This window comes from Hemitrygon akajei, chromosome 8 (assembly GCF_048418815.1).
Source record: "Hemitrygon akajei chromosome 8, sHemAka1.3, whole genome shotgun sequence".
NCBI classification, from domain to species: Eukaryota; Metazoa; Chordata; class Chondrichthyes; order Myliobatiformes; family Dasyatidae; genus Hemitrygon; species Hemitrygon akajei.
In genome coordinates this window covers 171,066,057-171,086,655 of record NC_133131.1, presented here as the reverse complement: position 1 = coordinate 171,086,655, position 20,599 = coordinate 171,066,057, and the positions used below count along the sequence as shown (strand labels likewise).

Sequence of the window (20,599 nt, the reverse complement as noted above, 5' to 3'; positions counted from 1 at the left end):
TACGGCTGATTTATTATCCCTCTCAACCCCACTCTTTTGCCTTCTCCCTGTCACATTTGCCACCCCTACTAATCAAGAACCTGTCAACCTCCACTTTAAATATACCCAATGACTTGGTCTCCACAGCCGTCTGTGGCAATAAATTCCATTGATTCACCACCTTCTGAGTAAGGAAGTTCCTCCTCATCTCTGTTGTAAAGGGACGTCCTTGTATCCTGAGTCTGGTCATAGACTCTCCCACTATAGGAAGCATTATTTCCATGTCCACTGTCTCTAAGCCTTTCAATATTCCGTAGGTTTCAGTGAGATCCATAGACCATAGCTTTGGTAGATTTCAATGGGAAGCTAGCCCAGAGCTGTTTCAGAACCAGCTCTGTCCCTGCTATGCATTAAGGGATTGCTCTTTCTCAGTTTTGCTTCTTTTTGGCATGGCAAGTAAATATGCAGGATACAGTGAATCAAGCTGATTTTCAGCTTCCAAATTGTTTCTTTAACAAAATAGTTTATTTATGATGAGCAGATCTCAAACCGTGCATCAAGGAGAGCAACGTGGAAGCTGTAATAAGAGCCTTTCAGAGACACACAATGTGGCCATTGACAAGCTCAATAACAGGAGACACTTGCTTCCTGAGAGCACTGATTAAGCTTCTGCTTGTGGGTTTAAGTGACGCAAAGGCATAGCAGAGTCCTGGGTCTTGTGCTTTATATTTAAATTGGCTGCATTCCAGCAGCACGTTGTAGACCTCGTTTCTTTTTTGCATGTTTCTTCAAATATTACTGCAACATCAAGTGTATAGATTGCAAACAAATCCTTTTCAGCACAGATCAGTAGTAGCACAACGACCTAACTGCTGTTTGAGTGTCAGTCCATTTCAAGAGAGTTATAGAGTTGTGGAACACTACAGCACAGAAACAGGCCCTTCTGCCCTTCCAGTCTGTTCTGAACTATTAATCTGCCTAGTCCCATTGATCTGCGCCTGACAGTTGCCCTCCATACTCCTCCCATCCATGTACCTATCAAAATTTCTCTTAAACGTTGCAATTGGTCCCGCAAACACCACTTCCACTGACAGCTCGTTTCACGCTCTCACTATCCTCTGAGTGAAGAAATTCCACCTTGTGTTCCCCTTAAACATTTCATTTTTCACCTTTAACCCATGACATTCTCTGTGGAAAAACCTGCTTACGGTGTATTTACCCTATCCATGCCCCTCATTATTTTGTATTATCGCTGTCAAATCACCCCTCATTCTCCTAGGGAATAAAGTCTTAACTTATTCAACCTTTCCCTATACCTTAGGTTCACAAGTCCTGGTAATATCCTTATGAATTTTCTCTGCATCCTTTCAATTTTATTGATAACTTTCCTTGTAGGTGGGTGATCAAAACTGCACACAGTACTCCAAACTAGGCTTCAATAATGCCTTATACAACTTAAAATAACATCCCAACTCTTGTACTCAGTACTTTTATTTATGAAGGCCAATGTGCCAAAAGCTTCCTTTACATCTCTATTGAACTGTGACACTACATTCAAAGAATTATGGATCTGTGTTCCCAGATCCCTATGTTTGAGAAAAATAAACTACTTCTCTCAAGCAACACACACAAAATGCTGGTGGAACGCATCAGGCCAGGCAGCTTCTATAGGAAGAAGTACAGTCGACATTTCGGGCCGAGACCCTTCGTCAGGACTAACTGATAGAAGAGACAGTAAGATATTTGAAAGTGGGAGGTGATCTCCCCCTCCCCCTCCCACTTTCAAATCTCTTACTACCTCTTCTTTCAGTTAGTCCTGACGAAGGGTCTCGGCCCAAAAAGTCGACTGTAATTCTTCCTATAGAAGCTGCCTGGCCTGATGCGTTCCACCAGCATTTTGTGTGTGTTTCTTGAATTTCCAGCATCTGCAGATTTCCTCGTGTTTACTTCTCAAATGTTGCTTTAAATTTTAAAACTGTGCATTAACTTCCATTTGGATTGAACCTCATTAACATTCATCCCAGCTTGCAAAACCAACTTTGAATTCCAATTTGCTTTAATCAAATGGTTTAATATAAACATAAGATATTCTGCAGATGGTAGAAATCCAGAGTAACACACACACACACACACACACACACACACACACACACACACACACACACACACACACACACACACACACACACACACACACACACACACACACACACACACACACACACACACACACACACACACACACACACACACACACACACACACACACACACACACACACACAAGTTTGGAGGAACTAACCAGGTCAGGCAGCATCTATGGAGGAGAATAAACAGTCGGTGTTTCAGGCCAGACCCTCTTAATGATACAAATAAAAAAATTAATAATACTGAGAAGATGAGTTGTTAAGTCCTTGAAATGTGAGTCTGTATGTTGTGGAAACACGAGGAAATCTGCAGATGCTGGAAATTCAAACAACACACACAAAATGCTGGTGGAACACAGCAGGCCAGGCAGCATCTATAGGGAGAAGACCCTTCATCAGGACTAACTGAAAGGAAAGATAGTAAGAGATTACTATTCACACAAAATGCTGGTGGAACACAGCAGGCCAGGCAGCATCTCTAGGGAGAAGCACTGTCGAAGTCCTGACGAAGGGTCTCGGCCCGAAACATCAACGTTTCTTCTCCCTATAGATGCTGTCTGGCCTGCTGTGTTCCACCAGCATTTTCTGTATGTTGTGGAATCAGTTCAGAGTGGAGGTGAGTGAAGCTACCCATGCTGGTTCAGGAGTCTGATGGTTGTATGATAATAACTGTTTCTGATCCTGATGGTGTGGGATCCTTTATGATGGACACTGCTTTCTTGTGGTGGTCCTCCTTATAAATATGCCCAATGGTGGAGAGGGTTTTGCCTGTAATGGACTAGGCTATATTTACCACTTTCTGTAGACTTTTATGTTCCTGGGCATTGGTGTTTCCATGTCAGGTTGTGATGAAATGAGGAATCCCAGTGTTCTGCCTTAATCTCATCTACCTTGGTTGTAGTTCCACTGAGTGTTCAAATTCTATTGTAATTCTATAAAGTGTCCAAACATTTATCAAAATCAACCTTGAATATATTCAATAACTGAGCTTCCACAGCTCTCCAGGATACTCAATCTCCTGAGTGAAAAAATGCCCTTTTTACCTCAGGCTGAACGTTCTTAACCTGAGACTGTGCCTCTGGGTCTCTACTTCAACCAGAGAACATTACCTTTTTGCTTTGAATTAGTAAATGCCTTTCATTATCTTGTGTTAAAAAATACTCTCTTCTTGTTCTCCAAATTCCAGAGACCACGGTAACAAGTCACGGGGGAAAACAGGATGAATTGTTTCTCAGAATAGGACAAGATTTTTTGTTTTTATTTGAGACAACATTCTGGTAAAAGAGCGGTGGGAGAGTGGAGTTATGGTGATGATTTGCCAAGTCCTATCTAATGACAAATCAGACCAACTCTTGCTTCTATTCTTATAACATTTATGTTACCGTAGTAACATGGCTGCGAGGTGATTGGTTTCAGTATTAATACATCTCTAGGAGCAAGTTGTTCTAAAGCACAGCAGAAGAGCTTGGTAGCATACCCACATCTTACTAACCCTAGCCCGTATGACTATGGAATGCGGGAGGAGACCAGAGCACTTGGAGGAAATCCACACAGTCATGAGGAGAGCATATAAACTGCTTACAGAGAGTGGCCAGAATTGAACTCAGGTTGCTGGCACTTAAAGCATTACGCTATCCACTACATTACCATGCCCTACTTGGCATATGCATGGAAATTTTGCAGCAATCAAGGATCTTTGGCTTAACAGCTTTGTGCCATTGCTTCTTTTGCAAATAGATATCCAAGTCCTGCGTTCCTAGTCCTTTTATCTTTTCCTTCATCCACCTATTCAGTCTAACTTATCTTTTTGCAATTACAAATAAGGCCTATTCCGTCATATGTTCTTTGTACTTGCCTGTCACGTCAGTCACTGATGCACTATAATTCAGAATAGAAGTCACATGATGCATGTGGCTTGTAGTCTAAAAATAAATGTGATGGGAGCCAGATTTGAGCATGAAAGTGTAATTACAAAACAGAGGTACAGGAACAAGATGTAATATAGTGCAGTGGTCCCATTTCATAATACTTAATGTGAACACTAAATTCAACTCTAAAAAAATCATCATGTGATGGCATGAACATCAATTTCTCCTTCTGGTAATTTTTTCCCCTCCCCTCCCCTTCCCCTCGTCTTCTATTCCCCACTCTGATGTAGAAACATAGAAAACCTGTAGCACAATATAGGCCCTTCAGCCCACCATGCTGTACCGAACATGTACTTACTTTAGAAATTGCTTAGGGTTACCCTTAGCCCTCTATTTTTCTAAGCTCCATGTACCTATCCAGTAGTCTCTTCAAAGGCCCTAAATTTCCGCCTCTACCACCGTTCCCGGCAGCCCATTCCACACACTCACCACTCTCTGCATAAAAAACTTACCCCTGACATTTCCTCTGTACCTACTTCAAAGCACCTTAAAACTTGGCCTTCTCATGTTAGCCATAAACGAGAGAGAGACCTCTCAACTCATCTCCTTGCCTCCCCTTGAGTTCCCTCCTTCTGACCTTTCTCCCATGGTCCACTCTCTTGTCCTATCAGATTTCTTCTTTTCCAGCCTTTACCTTTCCCACGCACCTGGCTTCACCTTCTATCTAGTCCTTTGCACACCCCCATCCAATATTTTTATTCTGGTGTCTTCCTGCTTCCTTTCCAGTCCTGAAGAAACATCTTGGTCTGAAACCTCGACTATTCATTTATTTCCATCGATGCTGCCTGATCTGCTGAGTTCCTCCAGCATTTTGTGTAGGTTTTCCAAATTTCCAGCATCTGCAGAATCTCTTGTGTTTAGACCATTATAAGATATAGGAGCAGAATTAGGCCATTTGGCCCATCAAGTCTGCTCTGCCATTTCATGGCTAATCCATTTTCCCTCTCAGAACCAATCACCTGTCTTCTCTCCATATCCCTTCATGCCATGAACAATCAAGCATCTATCAACCTCTACCTTAAATATACATACAGACTTGGCCTCCACAGCTGCCTGTGTCAAATATTTCCACAGATTCACCACTCTGACTAAATAAAATTCCTCCTCATCTCCATTCTAAAAGGACACCTCTTTATTCTGAAGCTGTGTACTCTAGTTTTAGACTCTCCTACTATAGGAAACATCCTCTCCACATCCACTCTATCAAGGCCTTTCAACATTTGATTGGCTTCAATAAAGTCACCCTTGATTCTTCTGAATTCCACTGAGTAAAGTCCCAGAACCATGAAACTTCGTATGACAAGCTTTTCAATCCCAGAATCATTTTCTTGAACCTCCTTTGAACCCTCTCCAATGTCAGCACATCCTTTCTTAGATAAGCTGCTCAAAACTGAGGCCTCTCCTGTGTTTTATATCCTTGCTTTGATATTGTAGTCCTCTTGAAATGAATGCTAACATCACATTTGCCTTCCTTACCAACCTGCAAATTAACCTTTAGGGAAATTCCTCAGAATCACCTGCCCCTTCACCTATTTTCATATCATCCGCAATCTTGGCCACAAAACCATCAATTCCAACATCCAAGTCATTGACATATAACTCAAAAAGAAACGGTCCCAACACAGACCCCTGTGGAATACCATTAGTTATCATCAGCCACTCAGTAAAGGCTCCCTTTATTCCCACTTTTTGCCTCCTGCCAATCAGCCACTGCTTTATCCATGCTAGAATCTTCCCTGTAATACCATGGGCTCGTAGATTGTTAATCAGCCTCATGTGTGGCATCTTGTCAAAGGCCTTCTAAAAATCCAAATACACAACATCAACCAATCCTCCTTTGTCTATCCTGCTTCTTATTTCTTCAAAGAATTCCAACAGAATTTAATATCACCACTGTCCTGTGTTCCCATTTGGAAAATGTTACAAAGGATAAACTGAAGTTCAACAGTCTCTTGAAAAGCATGAGTGATGAAGAGGAGGTCAATTGCATCAAATGAAGTGAGTGATTGGAGAGGTTGGATCAGATCTTCTCAGCAGTTGGGAAATAAATGAGTCAGGCAATGTAGCTCTAACAAGATCTTCCATAAAAATTCAGTGCACATCAGACAAAATCAAATAATCAGAATCTTAGAAATGGGTTTCAAAGCCGGAGGCAGGAGCCACATGATGTTCTTACAAGACTGAGAAACCCAGTCGATAAAAGCAAATGGATGAAATGCTGCTGTGCTAGTGCTTTTCAGCTTATCCAGGAAGCACGGACTAATGGTCCACAGCCATAAATTAAGGTAGTTAGCAGGATGCAGGACAGCCAACCTCCTGATTATTCTGGGCAAGGTAGTGGTGTTATCGAGTCATAGGATGCTACAGCATCTACTCTGTGCCAAACTATTACTCTGCCTAATCCCATCGACCTGTACCCAGGCTATAACCCTCCTTACCACCTCCCACCCCCATAGATGCTACCTGAAATGCTGAGTTCCACCAGTCTGATGCAGTGAGAAGCTTAGTTTTGTATGCCATTCTTACAGATCATTTCATCATGCCAATGCATGGAGGCAGTACAAGGTAAAGCAATATCAGAATGCAGACTAAAGTGTTTCCGTTGCAGAGAAAGTTTAGTGCAGTCAGATAATTAGGTGGAAGTTCATAATGAGGTAGATTGAAAGGTTAAGAGTCCATCTTCTTACCCACACTGCACCACCAGAGTACGTGGGTGCCAAATCGGCCTCTACAGCCATCTGAGGACCCACCAATTGACAATCCCTTAGGACAGGGGTTCCCAACCTTTTTTATGCCATGGACCAATACCATTAAGTAAGCGGTCCATGGAGCCCATGTTGGGAATCTGTGCCTTATCATACCCTATTCGAATGATCCCACAACTATTGCACAAGTGGACCATTCAGTAGTCTTATATGATAAGACCATTAAAAGGTGCACATGTATGATAAGATGGACTTGACGTCTTAGCGGATTGGTATAGGATACTAGTGTCGAACAAATCCTTGAGGTTTATAGGGGATATAGGAAAGGAATTATGAAATAAATTAGGGCAGAAAAGGGGCCATGAAACGTCCTTGGCAAGTAAGATCAAGGAAAATCTGAGGCTTTTATTAGAAGCAAGAGTGTAGCTAAGGAAAGAATAGCTCCCTTAACAGACTGAGGGGTGAAATTAGGGAATACAAGTGAACCTCTAAATTAGTATTTTTCACTGGTATTCACAAGGTAAAAGAATGCAGAGGCTGAAGAGTGAAGGGAGGGTATCTACGTCTGTAAGAAGTATTAGAAAAATATTGGCACTCATTAGGATAGATACTGTAAATCCCTAGGGCCTATCCAGATCTATTCCAGGACCTTGTTGATGCTCTGATGGAAATTCTTGTATCTTTGTTAGCCATAGGTGAGGTACCAGACAAATGGAGGACAACTATTGTTATCACTTTGTTCAAAACGGCCATCAGAGACAAAGCCTGGAAACTACAAACCAGTGAACCTTACTTGTTGGAGAAGATTCTGAGGCACAGGGTTTATGTTTACTTGGAGAGGTGGGAAAAGATCAGGAGTCAGCATGGTTTTGTGCATGGGAGATCGTGCCTCACATATCTGATTGAGTTTTTTAATGGAGCAACGAAGAAAATACATGATGGCAAAGTGGTAGATGAGGTTTGGAAACATAGAAAATCTACAGCACAATACTGGCCCTTCGGCCCACAAAGTTGTGCCGAACGTGTAGTTACTTTAGAAATTAACTAGGGTTACCCATAGCCCTCTATTTTTCTAAGCATCTTGTACCTGTCCAAGAGTCTCTTGAAAGACCCTATTGTTTCCCCTCCACCACTGTTGCTGGCAGCCTCTCCCACGCACTCACCACTCTCTGCGTAAAAAAACTTACCCCTGACATCTCCTCTGTACCCTGTTGTGTTAGCCATTTCAGCCCTGGGAAAAAGCCTCTGACTATCCACACGATCAATGCCTCTCATCATCTTATACACCTCTATCAGGTCACTTCTCATCAGGTTTACATGAATGGTCGGCTGGCCCAGAACATAAAGGCACAAGGAATTTGAAGCAAGTTGGCAAACTGCATCTAAAATTGGCTTAATTTTGGTGAATGGGTGTTTTTCTGACTAGACATCTGCAATGAGCGGTGTACTTTGGGGGATTGATACTAGGATGTTATCTCCAGGGACCTCAAGAGTGCTGGAACCTCTGTTATTTGTAATATATATAAATTACATAATGAGAATATTGATGGTCTGATTACTAAATCAGAGGATATCACAAAACTTAGTGGAATTATGGGTAACAAAGGTTATGTAAAGATACAATGGACATAGATCAGCTGGAAAGTTGGGCAGATGAGTGGCAGATGGAGTTTAATCCAGACAAGGGTTAATGTGTCTGAAGTAAATAGGAGGGACCTTGGGAGAAAAGTGGTGAAAGTTTACAAGACAAGAGATTACATTTATTTGTCACATGTATTGTACATTGAAACATCAAAACATATAGTGAAATGATTCATTTGTGTCAAGTCAAATGAGCAAGGATTGTAACAAGGCAGCTGTAGGTGTTGCCCGTATGTGAGAGAAAACCGGAGCAACTGGAGGAAATACACACAGACACAGGGAGAGCGTACAAACTCCTTACAGTTAGCAGTGGGAATCAAACCTTGATTGGTGTTTGCTGGCAGTGTAAAGCGACTGTGCTAACTGCTACACTACTGTGCCACCTTCACTGGCCACAACTCAGTGAAGATGGCGACTTGTGGACAGGATAGTGAAGACTGCTGCAAAACAAAAAATTACATGTCATATAAGACAGTGGAGATAAACCTGATTCTGATTCTGAAGAAGGCATTTGGTATTTTCGTAGGCTAAGCCACTGAGTATAAGATTTTGAACATCATTTTATACAAAACATTGGTTACACTGCACTTGGAGAATTGTGCATAAATGTGCCAGCTCTACTGCAAGAAAGATGTGGTAACAATAGAGCGAGTACAGAAGAGATTCACCAGGATGTTGCCTAGAAAGGAGAACTGTAGTTACAAGGAGAGATTGGATTATCAAAATTCATTCTCACTGGAACATTAGCATCTAATGGAAGTTTATAAAATTATGAGGGGCGTGGATAGGATAGATAGAGTCATTTTCCCAAGGCAGGGGAGTCTGGAACTAAAGGGCACAGGAACATTTTTTCACACAGAAGGTGGTGGTTAATTTAGACCAAACAGCCAGAGGAGGGTATAGAGTAGGGTTTCTCAACCATTTTTATGTCATGGACCCCTACCATTAATCAAGGGGCCCATGGACCGCAGGTTGGGAACTCCTGGTAGAGACACTGTAGTGTTACTTGAAAACGAACCAAAAATGTTCAGAGCCTATGCACAGGGGTTGACACTGTATGACACGCTATCCACAGTAACAAAGTCTAAATTGAAGAAACTACATTCAATCCTTTATTAAGAAATGGTTGAAAATGAATAGTCACGTAATGATAAAAAACTAATGGAACTAAAAATAGCGATATAACAAAATAAGCAGTCTAAGAAGCATTCAACAAAATCATATAATTCCCTGGAATACTCCTGAGCTCTAAACAGACTAAACTGACTTTGACAAAGTGTGAATATGTTACTATTCTTATTCATTTCTACCATGCCCCAACTTACATGACAAATTACCCGTAATAAATGCGCAACACAAAATACAATACAGATGCGAGGAAATCTGCAGATGCTGGAAATTCAAACAACACAATACAGACGGACAGACAAATAGATCCATGACTCCTACAGAAGCAGATACAGTTACAAGGTTTAAAAGGTATTTGGGCAGGCACTTAGGTAGGAGAGGCATAGGGGAAATGTTCTTGTGAAGGAAAATGGGATGAACGTAGCTAGTTGTCAAGGTAGGCCAAAGGGACCGGTTTCTGTGCTGTACAATTCCATCGTGCAACCAACCGAAATGGATTAGGATATTAGGATTATTATGGATTATTTGAAAGGTTGAGTGAGCTAGGGCTTTTTCTTTGGAGCAAAGGAGGATGACAGGTGTCTTGATCGAGGTGTACAAGATGATAAGAAGCATAGATTGAGTGGCCAGATAGAGATTTTTTCCTAGGGTGGAAATGGCTTATACAAGGGGGCATAGTTTTAAGGTGATTAGAGAAAAGTATAAAGGGATGTCAGAGGCAGGTTTTTTTTAACATAAACAAGGCTGGGTACATGGAATGCGCTACCAGCATGGTAGTAGAGGCAGAAGCAATAAGGACATTTAAGAGACTCTTAGATAGGCACATGAAAAATAGAAAAATGGAGGGCTATGTGGGAAGGAAGGATTAGATTCATCTCAGAGTAGTTTGGACAGGAGGGGACTTCAATCAGATCCACTGCCAAGGATAAAAGGCAGCTGCAGGTCGTGGCAGCATAATAGAGCTGTGACCAGCAACCAGTCGGCGTTTGGGATTGATTAGTAGAGTAAATTAAAGGAAGGCAAGGGCAAGCGCAGTGGCCATTTTCACAGCGGCTGTCGTCTGAGTGGACAACGTCAGAGTCGTGATCTTAAGGCTTTCGCTCTTCGAGGGTTCCACAAAGAGAGGCTTCAGTCAGAGAAAGCAAAGGAAATAAATACTCAAGTTTTTTTCTTCTCTTTTTTATATCTGCTCAGCTAGGACAGTGGAGATGGCAGGCAAAATGGTGAAATGCTCCTCTTGTGGGATGTGGGAAGGTAGGGAGACCTCCAGTGTCTCTGACCACTACAACTGTGAGAAGTGCATCCAACTGCAGCTTCTCACAATCCATGTTAAGGAGTTGGAGCTGGAACTGGACGAACTCTCGATCATTTGAGAGGCTGAAGGGGTGATATATAGGATATATCGAGAGGTAGTTATACCCAGGGTGCAGGACACAGGAAACTCGGTGACAGGAAGGGGAAAAGAACCATTGTAGAGTGCCCCTGAGGCTATCCCCCTCAAAACCTTGTAAATCACTTTGGATACTGTAGGGGGGGTGATGGTGGGTGACCTAACAGGGGAAAGACACATTTGATCAGGCCTCTGGCACTGAGTCTGCCTCCATGACTCAGAAGGGGGGGGGGGGGAACGAAGAGGGACTCTGTGAAGACAGAGGATTTGTTAGGGGAATGGACAGGAGGTTCTGTGGGTGAGAACGGGATTTTGTGATGGTTTGTTGCCTCTCAGATGCCAGAGTCCAGGATATCTCAGATCGAGTCCTCAGCATTCTTAAGTGTGAGGGTGAATAGCCAGAAGACATGGTCCATGTAGGTACTAATGTCATGGTTAGGGTGAGTGACAAGGTTCTGCATAGGGAGTTCAGGGGCTAAATTAAATGTCAGGACCTCCATGGTTGCGATCTCATGGTTGCTACCCGTGCTACGTGCTAGTGAGGCTAGAACTAGGAAGACTTACAGTTTAACACATGGCTAAGGAGTTGGCTTAGGAGGGAGGGCATAAGATTTTTGGATCATTGGGCTCTCTTCCAGGGAAGGTGGAACCTGTACATAAAGGACGGTTGGGGGACTAATATCCTAGCAGGAAGGTTTGTTAATGTTGCGTGGTGGGTTTTAAGCTAGAGTTTTAGGGGGATGGGAACCAGAGTGCCAGAACAGTTTGTGGAGGTAGATGTTGGTAAGACCTCAGACAAAGTTAGGAATCAAAAGGTTGAGCATGGTGCGACTAGTGTCTTGAGTTGCATATATTTCAATGCAAGAAGTATCGTTGGAAAGGCCAATGATAGTGCTGAAGAAGAGGTAGCTGGTTTACAAACAGAGGCAATGTGTAGTGAGGAGAGGCTGTTGATCGGGCAAAATTGCAGTCAAGAGGATGAGTTGCAATGTAAAGGGCGGACAAAATCAAAATGGGTGAATACAGGACTGAAGGTGTTATATTTAAACCTGCGCAATGTACAGAATAAGGTAGATGAACTTGCAGCACATTTGCAGATTGGCTGTGTGGTGTTGTAGGCATCAATGAGTCATGGCTGAAAGATTACAGCTGGGAGCCTAATGCCTAAGGATACACATTGTATCAAAAGAATAAGCAGGAAGGCAGAGGGGGCCACATTGCTCTGTTGGTAAAATATGAAATCAAATCATTAGAAAGAAGTGACATAGGGTCGGAAGTTGTTGAATCATTGTGGATAGAACTAAGGAACTGCAAGCGTAATAAGACCCTGATTGGAGTTATATGCAGTTCCCCTAAACAGTACTAAGTATGTGGTCTGCAAATTACAACAAGAGATAGAAAATGCATGCCAAAAGGGCAGTTTTTCAATAGTCATGAGAGACTTCGAAACGCAGGTAGATTGGGAAAATCAGGTTGGTGCGGGATTCCAAAAGGGTAAATTCCTAGAATGCCTATGAGATGGCTTTTTAGAGCAGCTCCTAATTGTGCCCACTAGAGGTTCAGATATACTGGACTGGGTGTTGTGCAATGAACCAGAATTGATTAGCGAGCTTAACATAAAAGAACCCTCAGCGTCAAGTGATCACAATATGATCAAATTTATCTTGAAATTTGAAAAGGAGAAGCTATAGTCAGATGTATCAATATTACAGTGGGGTACAGGGAATTGCCAGAACTGATTGGAAAAGAACACTGGCAGGGATGATGGCAGAGCAGCAATTTCTGGAAGCAATTCAGAAGACACACAATATATGTATCCCTAAGAGGAAGAGGTATTCTAAAGGAAAGATGACACAACTGTGGCTAACAAGGTAAGTCAAAGCCAACATAAAATACAAGGAGAGGGCACATAATTAGGAGAGAGCAAAAATTAGTGGGAAGTTAAAAACCAACAGGAGGCAACTAAAAGAAAATCATTAAGAAGGTAAAGATGGAATATGAAAGTAAGCTAGCCAATAATATTAAGGAGGATACCAAAAATTTCTTCAGATACATAAAGTGTAAAAGGGAGGATGGATATCAGACTGTTGGAAAATTATGCCTGAGAGGTAGTAATGGAGAACAATGAAATGGCGGACACTGTGGAAGACACTAGCAGTATAGTGGAAGTTCCAGGTGTCAGGGACATGAAGTGTGTGAAGTTACAATAACTAGAGAGAAGGTTCTTGGGAAACTGAAGGGTCTGAAGGTAGATAAGTTACTTGGACCAGATGGTGTACATCCCCAGTGTTCTGAATGAGGTGGCTAAAGAGATTGTTGAGGCATTATTAATGATCTTTCAAAAATCTGAAATGGTTCCAGAAGAGAAGGGAGAGAGGCAGAAGAAAGGAAACTATAGGCCAGTTAGTCTGACCTCTGGATGGGAAGATGTTGGAGCCGATTATTAAGGATGAGGTCTCAGACTACTTGATAAAACAGGACATAGTCAGTATGATTTCCTCAAGGGAAAATCTTGCCTAACAAGTCTTTTGGAATTTTTTGAAGAAATAACAAGCAGGATAGTTGAAGGAGAATTGTTTGATGTTGGATTTTTGGAAGACCTTTGACAAGGTGTCACACACGAGGCTGCTTTACAAGCTATGAGCCCATGTATTGCATTGAACTGCTGCTGCTAAGTTAACACATTTCACATGCTGGTGATAATAAATCTGATTCTGATTCTGATGATATTCCAAGAAAGACTCTAACATGGATAAAGCAGTAGTTGATTTGCAGAAAACAAATAGTGGGAATAAAAGGAGCTTGTTCTCACTGGCCACCACTGACTAGTGGTGTTCCACAAGGGTCTGTGTTGGGATTGACTCTTTCTATGTTATATGTCAATGATTTGTATTATGGAATTGATGGTTTTGTTGCAAAGTTTGCAGATGATATGAAGATAGTTGGAGGGGTAGTAGTTTTGAGGAAGTAGAGAGGCTACAGAAGGATTTAGACAGATTAGGAGAATGGGCAAAGAATGGTAAATGGAATTCAGTGTTGGGAAGTGTATTGTCATGCACTTTGGTGGAAGAAGTGAAAGGGTTGACTATTTTCTAAATGGAGCGAAAATCCAAAAAAACTGAGGTGCAAAGTGACTTGGGAGTCCTTGTGCAGGATTCCCCCAAAATTAATTCTTGTTCAAACTGTGGTGAGGAGGGCAGATACAATGTTAGCATTCATTTCAAAATGACTGGAACATAGAAACAAGGATGTAATGTTGAAACATTATAAAGCACTGGTGAGGCCACACTTGGAGTATTGTGAGTAGGTTTAGGCCCCTTATCTTCAAAAGGGTGTGCTGAAATTGGAGAAGGTTCAAAGGAGGTTCACAAAAATAATCCCAGGATTGAATGGCTTGGCATATGAAGAGTGTTTGATGGCTCTAGGCCTGTATTCAATAGAATTCAGAAGAATATGAGGTGACCTTATTGAAACCTATTGAATAGTGAAAGACCTTGATGAGTGGCTGTGGAGAGGATCTTTCATATGGTGGGAGAGTCTAAACCAGAGGCCTCAGATTAGAGGGGTGTCCTTTTAGAACAGAGATTAGGAAGAATTTCTTTAGCCAGAGTATGTTGAATCTGTGGATTCTTTACCACAGGCAGCTGTGGAGGCAAAGTCTGTATGTATATTTAAGGCAGAGGTTGATAGATTCTTCATTGGTCAGGGCATGAAGGAATACAGGAAGAAGGTAGGTGATTCAGGCTGAGAGGAAAATTGGATCAAATTTGATGAAATGTCGGAGCATACTCAATACGCGAAATGGCTTAATTCTGCTCCTATATGTTATGGTCTTATGGTCTTAAAAGGTTGGCACAACATCGTTTCCCGAAGGGCCCATACTGCACAATGACAAAGTGATTTCAGACTGCTAGAGCAAATGTACAAGAAAAACTTGATTAACATGTCAGCAAGGCTGTAAAGATCAGTCTTACGGCTTCAGACTAATGACTTCACTGTGAAATATAATCCATAAAAAGAAATGGTGCTAACAGATGCATTTATCTAGTCTGTTGGCACAGGAGAAGCAGTAGACAAGAGATCTAGATGTGAAAATTCCTAATCATTGTAACACCATGAAACCCGAGGAAGATCAGAGAAATGACAAATAAATACAAGGAGTTACAAGGATATCAAGTGCCTCAGGGTTGCAGGAAAGGTAGAAGAAATATAGCCCATGATAAGACATTACTGTTCAATCATAGGCTGCGCTTGACGTTAGTATGCCACTGGCTAGATCTAAAGAGATTAATCCAGAATGGTATAGAGAAGTGCAAGATGAGAACTGGATTGGTTGCATATTGGATTTGCATCTACAAGATATAGATTAAAGATTATCTTTGTCTCATGTACATTGAATCATCGAAGCGTATAGTGAAAAGCATCATTTGCATCAATTGACAGGTAACTATGCCCTTCCACATTCTTACTTCATCTGACCCACCCACCTTCCCCCTCACCTGGTCTCAACGATCACCTGCCAGCTTGTATTCCTTCCCCTCCCTCTGCCTTCTTATTCTGGTTTCTGCCCCTTCCTTTCCTGTCCCAAAGAAGGGTCTGGCCTTGAAATGTCAGTGGTTTACTCCTGTCCGTGCATGATACCTGACTTGCTGAGTTCCTCCAGCATTTTGTGTGTGTTGCTTTGGATTTCCAGCATCTGCAGAATCTCTTGAGTTAACTCTTACAGAGCTGTCATAGGCATGATGGACTGAATGGTCTCCTGAGTTCTATCAGTCAGTGATTTGAATGACAGTAACAAAGGAAGAAGCCCAAAGCCTCTTCTTAAGATGAGTGACTCCGTTTTAAAATTAGATATTCTTTCAAAAGTAGACCTTTAATTTCCACTCCCTGTAAAAAAGTGGCTTTCTCCTGCGACTGTTCTCAGCACAGTCTACAAATAACTTAAAAAAGAGCATGTTTTAATCTAAATTTAAATCTGTCCTCATGATGGAAATGGTGGTGTAATTGAGGGTTCTATCAAATGATGAGGAAGAACAAAGCAACATGGATCTAAATCTGAAACAAAACAAATCCAGTTAAAGAATTATTTTTTGTACATCATGATACAAGTAAACAACATGTTTGTTGAGATTGTGCCAAGTGGTTCAGTCAAGCATACGAGCTGCAAACTGGCACGGGCAGAGAAGCGTTTAATCTTAAAAAGATCAGCTTTATTTCTCAGATCAGAATCAGAATCAGGTTTATTATCACTGACATATGTGGTTTTGTAGCAGCAATGCTGTGCGATACATAAGAATTATGATAAATTACAATAAGAAATATATATATAAAAATTAAGTTAAATAAGTAATGCAAAAAGAGAGCAGAAATAGTGAGGTCGTTTTCATGGGCTCACGGTCTGTTCAGAAATCTGATGGCAGAGGAGAAGAAGCTGTTCCTAAAACGTTGAGTGTGTGTTTTCAGGCTCCTCTACCTCCTTCCTTGATGGTAACAATGGAAAGAGGGCACATACTGGTTGACAGGGATCCTTAATGATGGATGCCAGCTTTTTTTTGTGGGACTCTATTATGTGCTAGATGTGCCTTGTGCTGTGTGTGACTGTTGGAACTGTGTTTTACACCTTGGCCCTGGAGGAACGCTGTTTCATTTGGCCGTATTCCTGTATGGTTGAATGACAATTAAACTTGAACTTTAAGGCATCACCTTTTGAAGATGCCCTTGTTGCTGCCCTCAGCACATCCTCAGACACAAACAGTGCATTTCATTGTATACCCCGATGTTTCAATGTACATGTGTCATCTCAGCCAGCTCCATCATGGACATCAGCCTTGTACATTGAAACATCGGGGTATACAATGAAATGCGCTGTTTGTGTCTGAAGATGTGCTGAGGGCAGCCCACAAGTGTTGCCATGCTTCAGGTGCCAGTGTAACATGCCCACAACTTACTAACCCTGACCCGTTATTCTTTAGAGTGTGGGAGGAAACCCACGTGGTCGAACTCCTTACAGTCAGTGGTGGGAATTGAAACCTGATGGCTGACGCTGTAAAGTGTTGCAATTAACTGCTGCACTATGGTGCTGCTCTAACGCTGATGTGCCACCCTCAGGCACCAATGTGACAGTAATTTCATATACCGTGGCTGTAATCAGTTCCACTTGTATTAAACCCTTCTCTCCTCTGTGCTCTCTCTGTGCAGGACGTCGCCTCACCGATGGATGACAGGCACTAGGGAGCGCATGTTGATCAAAGTCACAGACCGAGAACCAAGTTACCTCCTGCATCAGGGTAACGGGAATGTGGAAAACCAGCCCGGAACACGGCCGCGGAGACCCTCGGGCCACCAGCTGCCTCATGCTCACAGCTTTGCCTCAGACAGTGACAACCAGGTCTTCTTCACAGAGCGCAAGCCATCCCCTTACCTGAAGAGGGCTGAGCACATCGGCGGCTGCTCTCCAGTGCTCGCCAGAGGAGAGCCCTATCACTCCCCGATCCATTATCAACATCGCAAGTACTCCTTTGAATCCCAGCCCTCGTCTCCTCGCTATGGCTATGAGCCCCCTCTCTATGAGGAGCCCCCTGTGGAATACCAGGCTCCTATTTACGATGAGCCCCCTATGGAGGTGCAGTGTGAGGGAATAAGCTATAAAGCAGGGTCACCTCAGAAGTCCCCAGTTCGGAAACCGCACCCAATGCTTCACTCCCCCAAACAGGGCCAGAATTCCCCCTACCAGCACCTCGTGTTGACAAAGCAGAAATGTGCAGAGAGATCTATGAGCCTAGAGTACAGCCCGGCAGGCAAGGAGCTTGTGAAACAGCTGGTGTACGTGGAGCAGTCTGGCTCCAGCCCGAAATTCAAGTCAGGCACAAAACATCGGTATTCGCCAAGTGCTGCCTCCACTATTTCTTACACATTGCAACATAGCCCGTCATTGGGGAGGGACTTCCAGCGGTCAGAGTCAAGATCTGCTGACTACAACGGTCTGGAGGAGTCCGAGGCCAGGTTTGTCCACCAGGGTGGCCCACTGATCCACGAGGACTCGATGTCATGGTCCAGCCAGCACGACTCACTGTCCTCCATGGGTTACTCACCGAGCACGAGGAAGAGGAAGAGCAGGAAGCCCTCGCTTACGCAGGAGAGCTGCAGCATGGCGGGGGAGAGCTGCGGCGAGGCAAGCCCAGCACCCGAGCATCTGTTAGCGGAGGAGAGGCACTCGCCCCTCGAGAAGCCCTCGCCGGGCCAGGCTGAGGGCAAGGGAGCAGAGGTGGATTCACTGCGGGGCTACCCAGATGTACATACAGCCCAGAGCCGGCTAGCACGCGAGGCTCAGCAGCTCCACCACATCAAGCAGCGCAGCAGCTGGGACTCGCAGAAGGAGGTGTCGGGCTACGAGAGTGACGGGGCCCTGCCACTGCCAATGCCAGGTCCTGTGGTGCGGGCTTTCAGCGAGGATGAGGCCCTCGCCCAACAAGACAGCAAACACTGGAAGAGGAACACGTTTGAGAAGCTCGGCTTTCCTCAAGTGCTGCTGGAGAAGAGTGTGTCTGTGCAGACCAACCTGGCTTCACCGGAGCCTTACTTACACCCATCACAGGTAGGCCTTCCACACAGGCAACCTCATAATAAGTGCAAGGGTGGTGTATGGAGAGACCACGTTGGCCATGTCCATAGAAAGGAGGAGCTCAGCAGGTCGGGCAGCATCTATAGAGGGGAATAAACAGTCGACACGAGAATCAGAATCAGGGATAGATATATGCCCTGAAGTTTGTTGCTTTGCAGCGGTGGTACAGCACAATACAGGTGTCCTCCGCTTTACAAATGTTCACTTTATGCCACCTCGCTTTTACAAAAGACCTACATTAGGAACCTGTTTTCTCACTACAAAGTGGATTTTCACTTTTACAAAAATTTTTCCCATATAAATTAATGGTTCTTCACTTTACACCATTTCAGCTTAAGAAAGTTTTCATAGGAACGTTCTACCTTTGTAAAGGGGGGAGGGATGCCTGTACATTAAAATACTAAATTGCAATAAGAAATATATAATTTATTTTAAAAATATACATAGTAGCCACTTTATTAGATACTCCTGTACACCTGCTTGTTAATGCAAATCATCTAATCAATTAGTCATGTGGCGGCAACTCAATGCCTAAAAGCATACAGACATAGTCAAGAGGTTCAGCTGTTGTTCAGACCAAACATCAGAAAGGGGAAGAAATGTGTATTAAGTACATTGACTGTGGAATGTTTGTTGGTGTCACAGGGTGGTCGCAGTATCTCAGAAACTGCGATCTCCTGGGATTTTCATGCACAACAGTCTCTAGCATTTACAGAGCAAAAACAAAACAAAAATCCAGTGAGTGCTGTTCTGTGGGTGAAAACATCTTGTTAATCAGAGAGATCAGAGGACACTGACTAAATTGGTTCAAGATGACAGGAAGGCAACAGTAACTGAAATAACCACACATTACAACGGTGGTGTGTGGAAGAGCATCTCTGAATGCACAACACATCAAATCTTGAAGTGGATGAGCTACAGCAGTAGACATCACTAAGTTCCACTCCTGTGGTCACTGAGTTAAAAATTAAATAAGTAGAACGTAGAACATAGAAATCTATGGCACATTACAGGCCCTTCAGCCCACAATGGTGTGCCAACCACTTAACCTACTCTAAAAACTGCCTGAAATAGTGCAAAAAGAGAGCAAAAAGAGTAAGGTAGTGTAGATTGTCCTTTCAGAAATCTGATGGCAGAGGAGAAAAAGCTGTTCCCAAAACACTGAGTATATGTCATGTGTGTCCTGATGAAGGGTCTTGGCCCGAAATGTTTACTAACATCTACAGATACTGCCAGACCTGCTGAATTCCTTCAGCATTTTGTGTGTTGCTCTACATTTTCCACATCTGCAGAGACTCTTGTGTTCAAGAAAGAAGATTAGCTTTATTTGTCACTTGTACATTGGAACATACAGTGAAATGTGTTGTTTGCATCAGTGACCAACACAGTCCGAGGATATGCTGGGGGCAGCCTGCAAGCATTGCCATGCTTCTGGTGCCAACATAGCAGGCCCACAACTTACTAAGCCTTAGTAACCCTTATGAATTTGTAATATGGGAGGAAACCAGAGCATCTGCAGGAAACCCATGCTGTCAGGGGGAGTACATAAAAACTCTACAGACAGCAGTAGGTCTCCGAAAGTAGCCATGCAAACTGTGTGGTTAAGAAGGCTAATGCCATACATGCCTTCGTTGGTCAGGGCACTGAGTGTATGAGTCAAGAGGTCATGTCGAAGGCAAAGTGGAGTTTATTGTCAGATACTCAAAACATGTCAACGCAGCTGCAATGAGAAAGAAACCTACTTGTAGCAGCATCACAGCACACAGCATCAGGCAAGCTGCATTCACAAGAAAAACATCAATTAAGAATAACTTATACACAGTTTTTACAAAAACACAATTAGAAAAAATGTCAATTTCAGTGCATGGTGTTGCTGAAGTTTAGTGATCAGGGTTTTGCTGTTTGGTTCAAGGACTGAATGGTTGAAGGGAAGTAGCTGTCCTTGAACCTGTTGGAGTGGGACTTTAGGTTTCTGTAACTTCAGCCCGATAGTAGATGAAATAAGACAGCATGGTCTGGATGGTGGGGATCTTTGATCATAGATGTTCCTTTCTTGGTACA

The 20,599-nt window shown here is 42.9% G+C and overlaps 1 protein-coding gene across 2 annotated transcripts in view; it reads left to right on the top strand.

Annotated features, from left to right (window-relative positions):
- Nucleotides 1-20,599, top strand: part of arhgap39 (Rho GTPase activating protein 39) — a 610,426-nt gene that overhangs the window by 387,494 nt on the left and 202,333 nt on the right. For both annotated transcript variants that reach the window (XM_073055077.1, XM_073055078.1), the window contains exon 6: nt 17,116-18,511. In XM_073055077.1, coding sequence (XP_072911178.1) covers nt 17,116-18,511 — 1,396 coding nt within the window. The remainder of the gene's footprint in view (nt 1-17,115; nt 18,512-20,599) is intronic.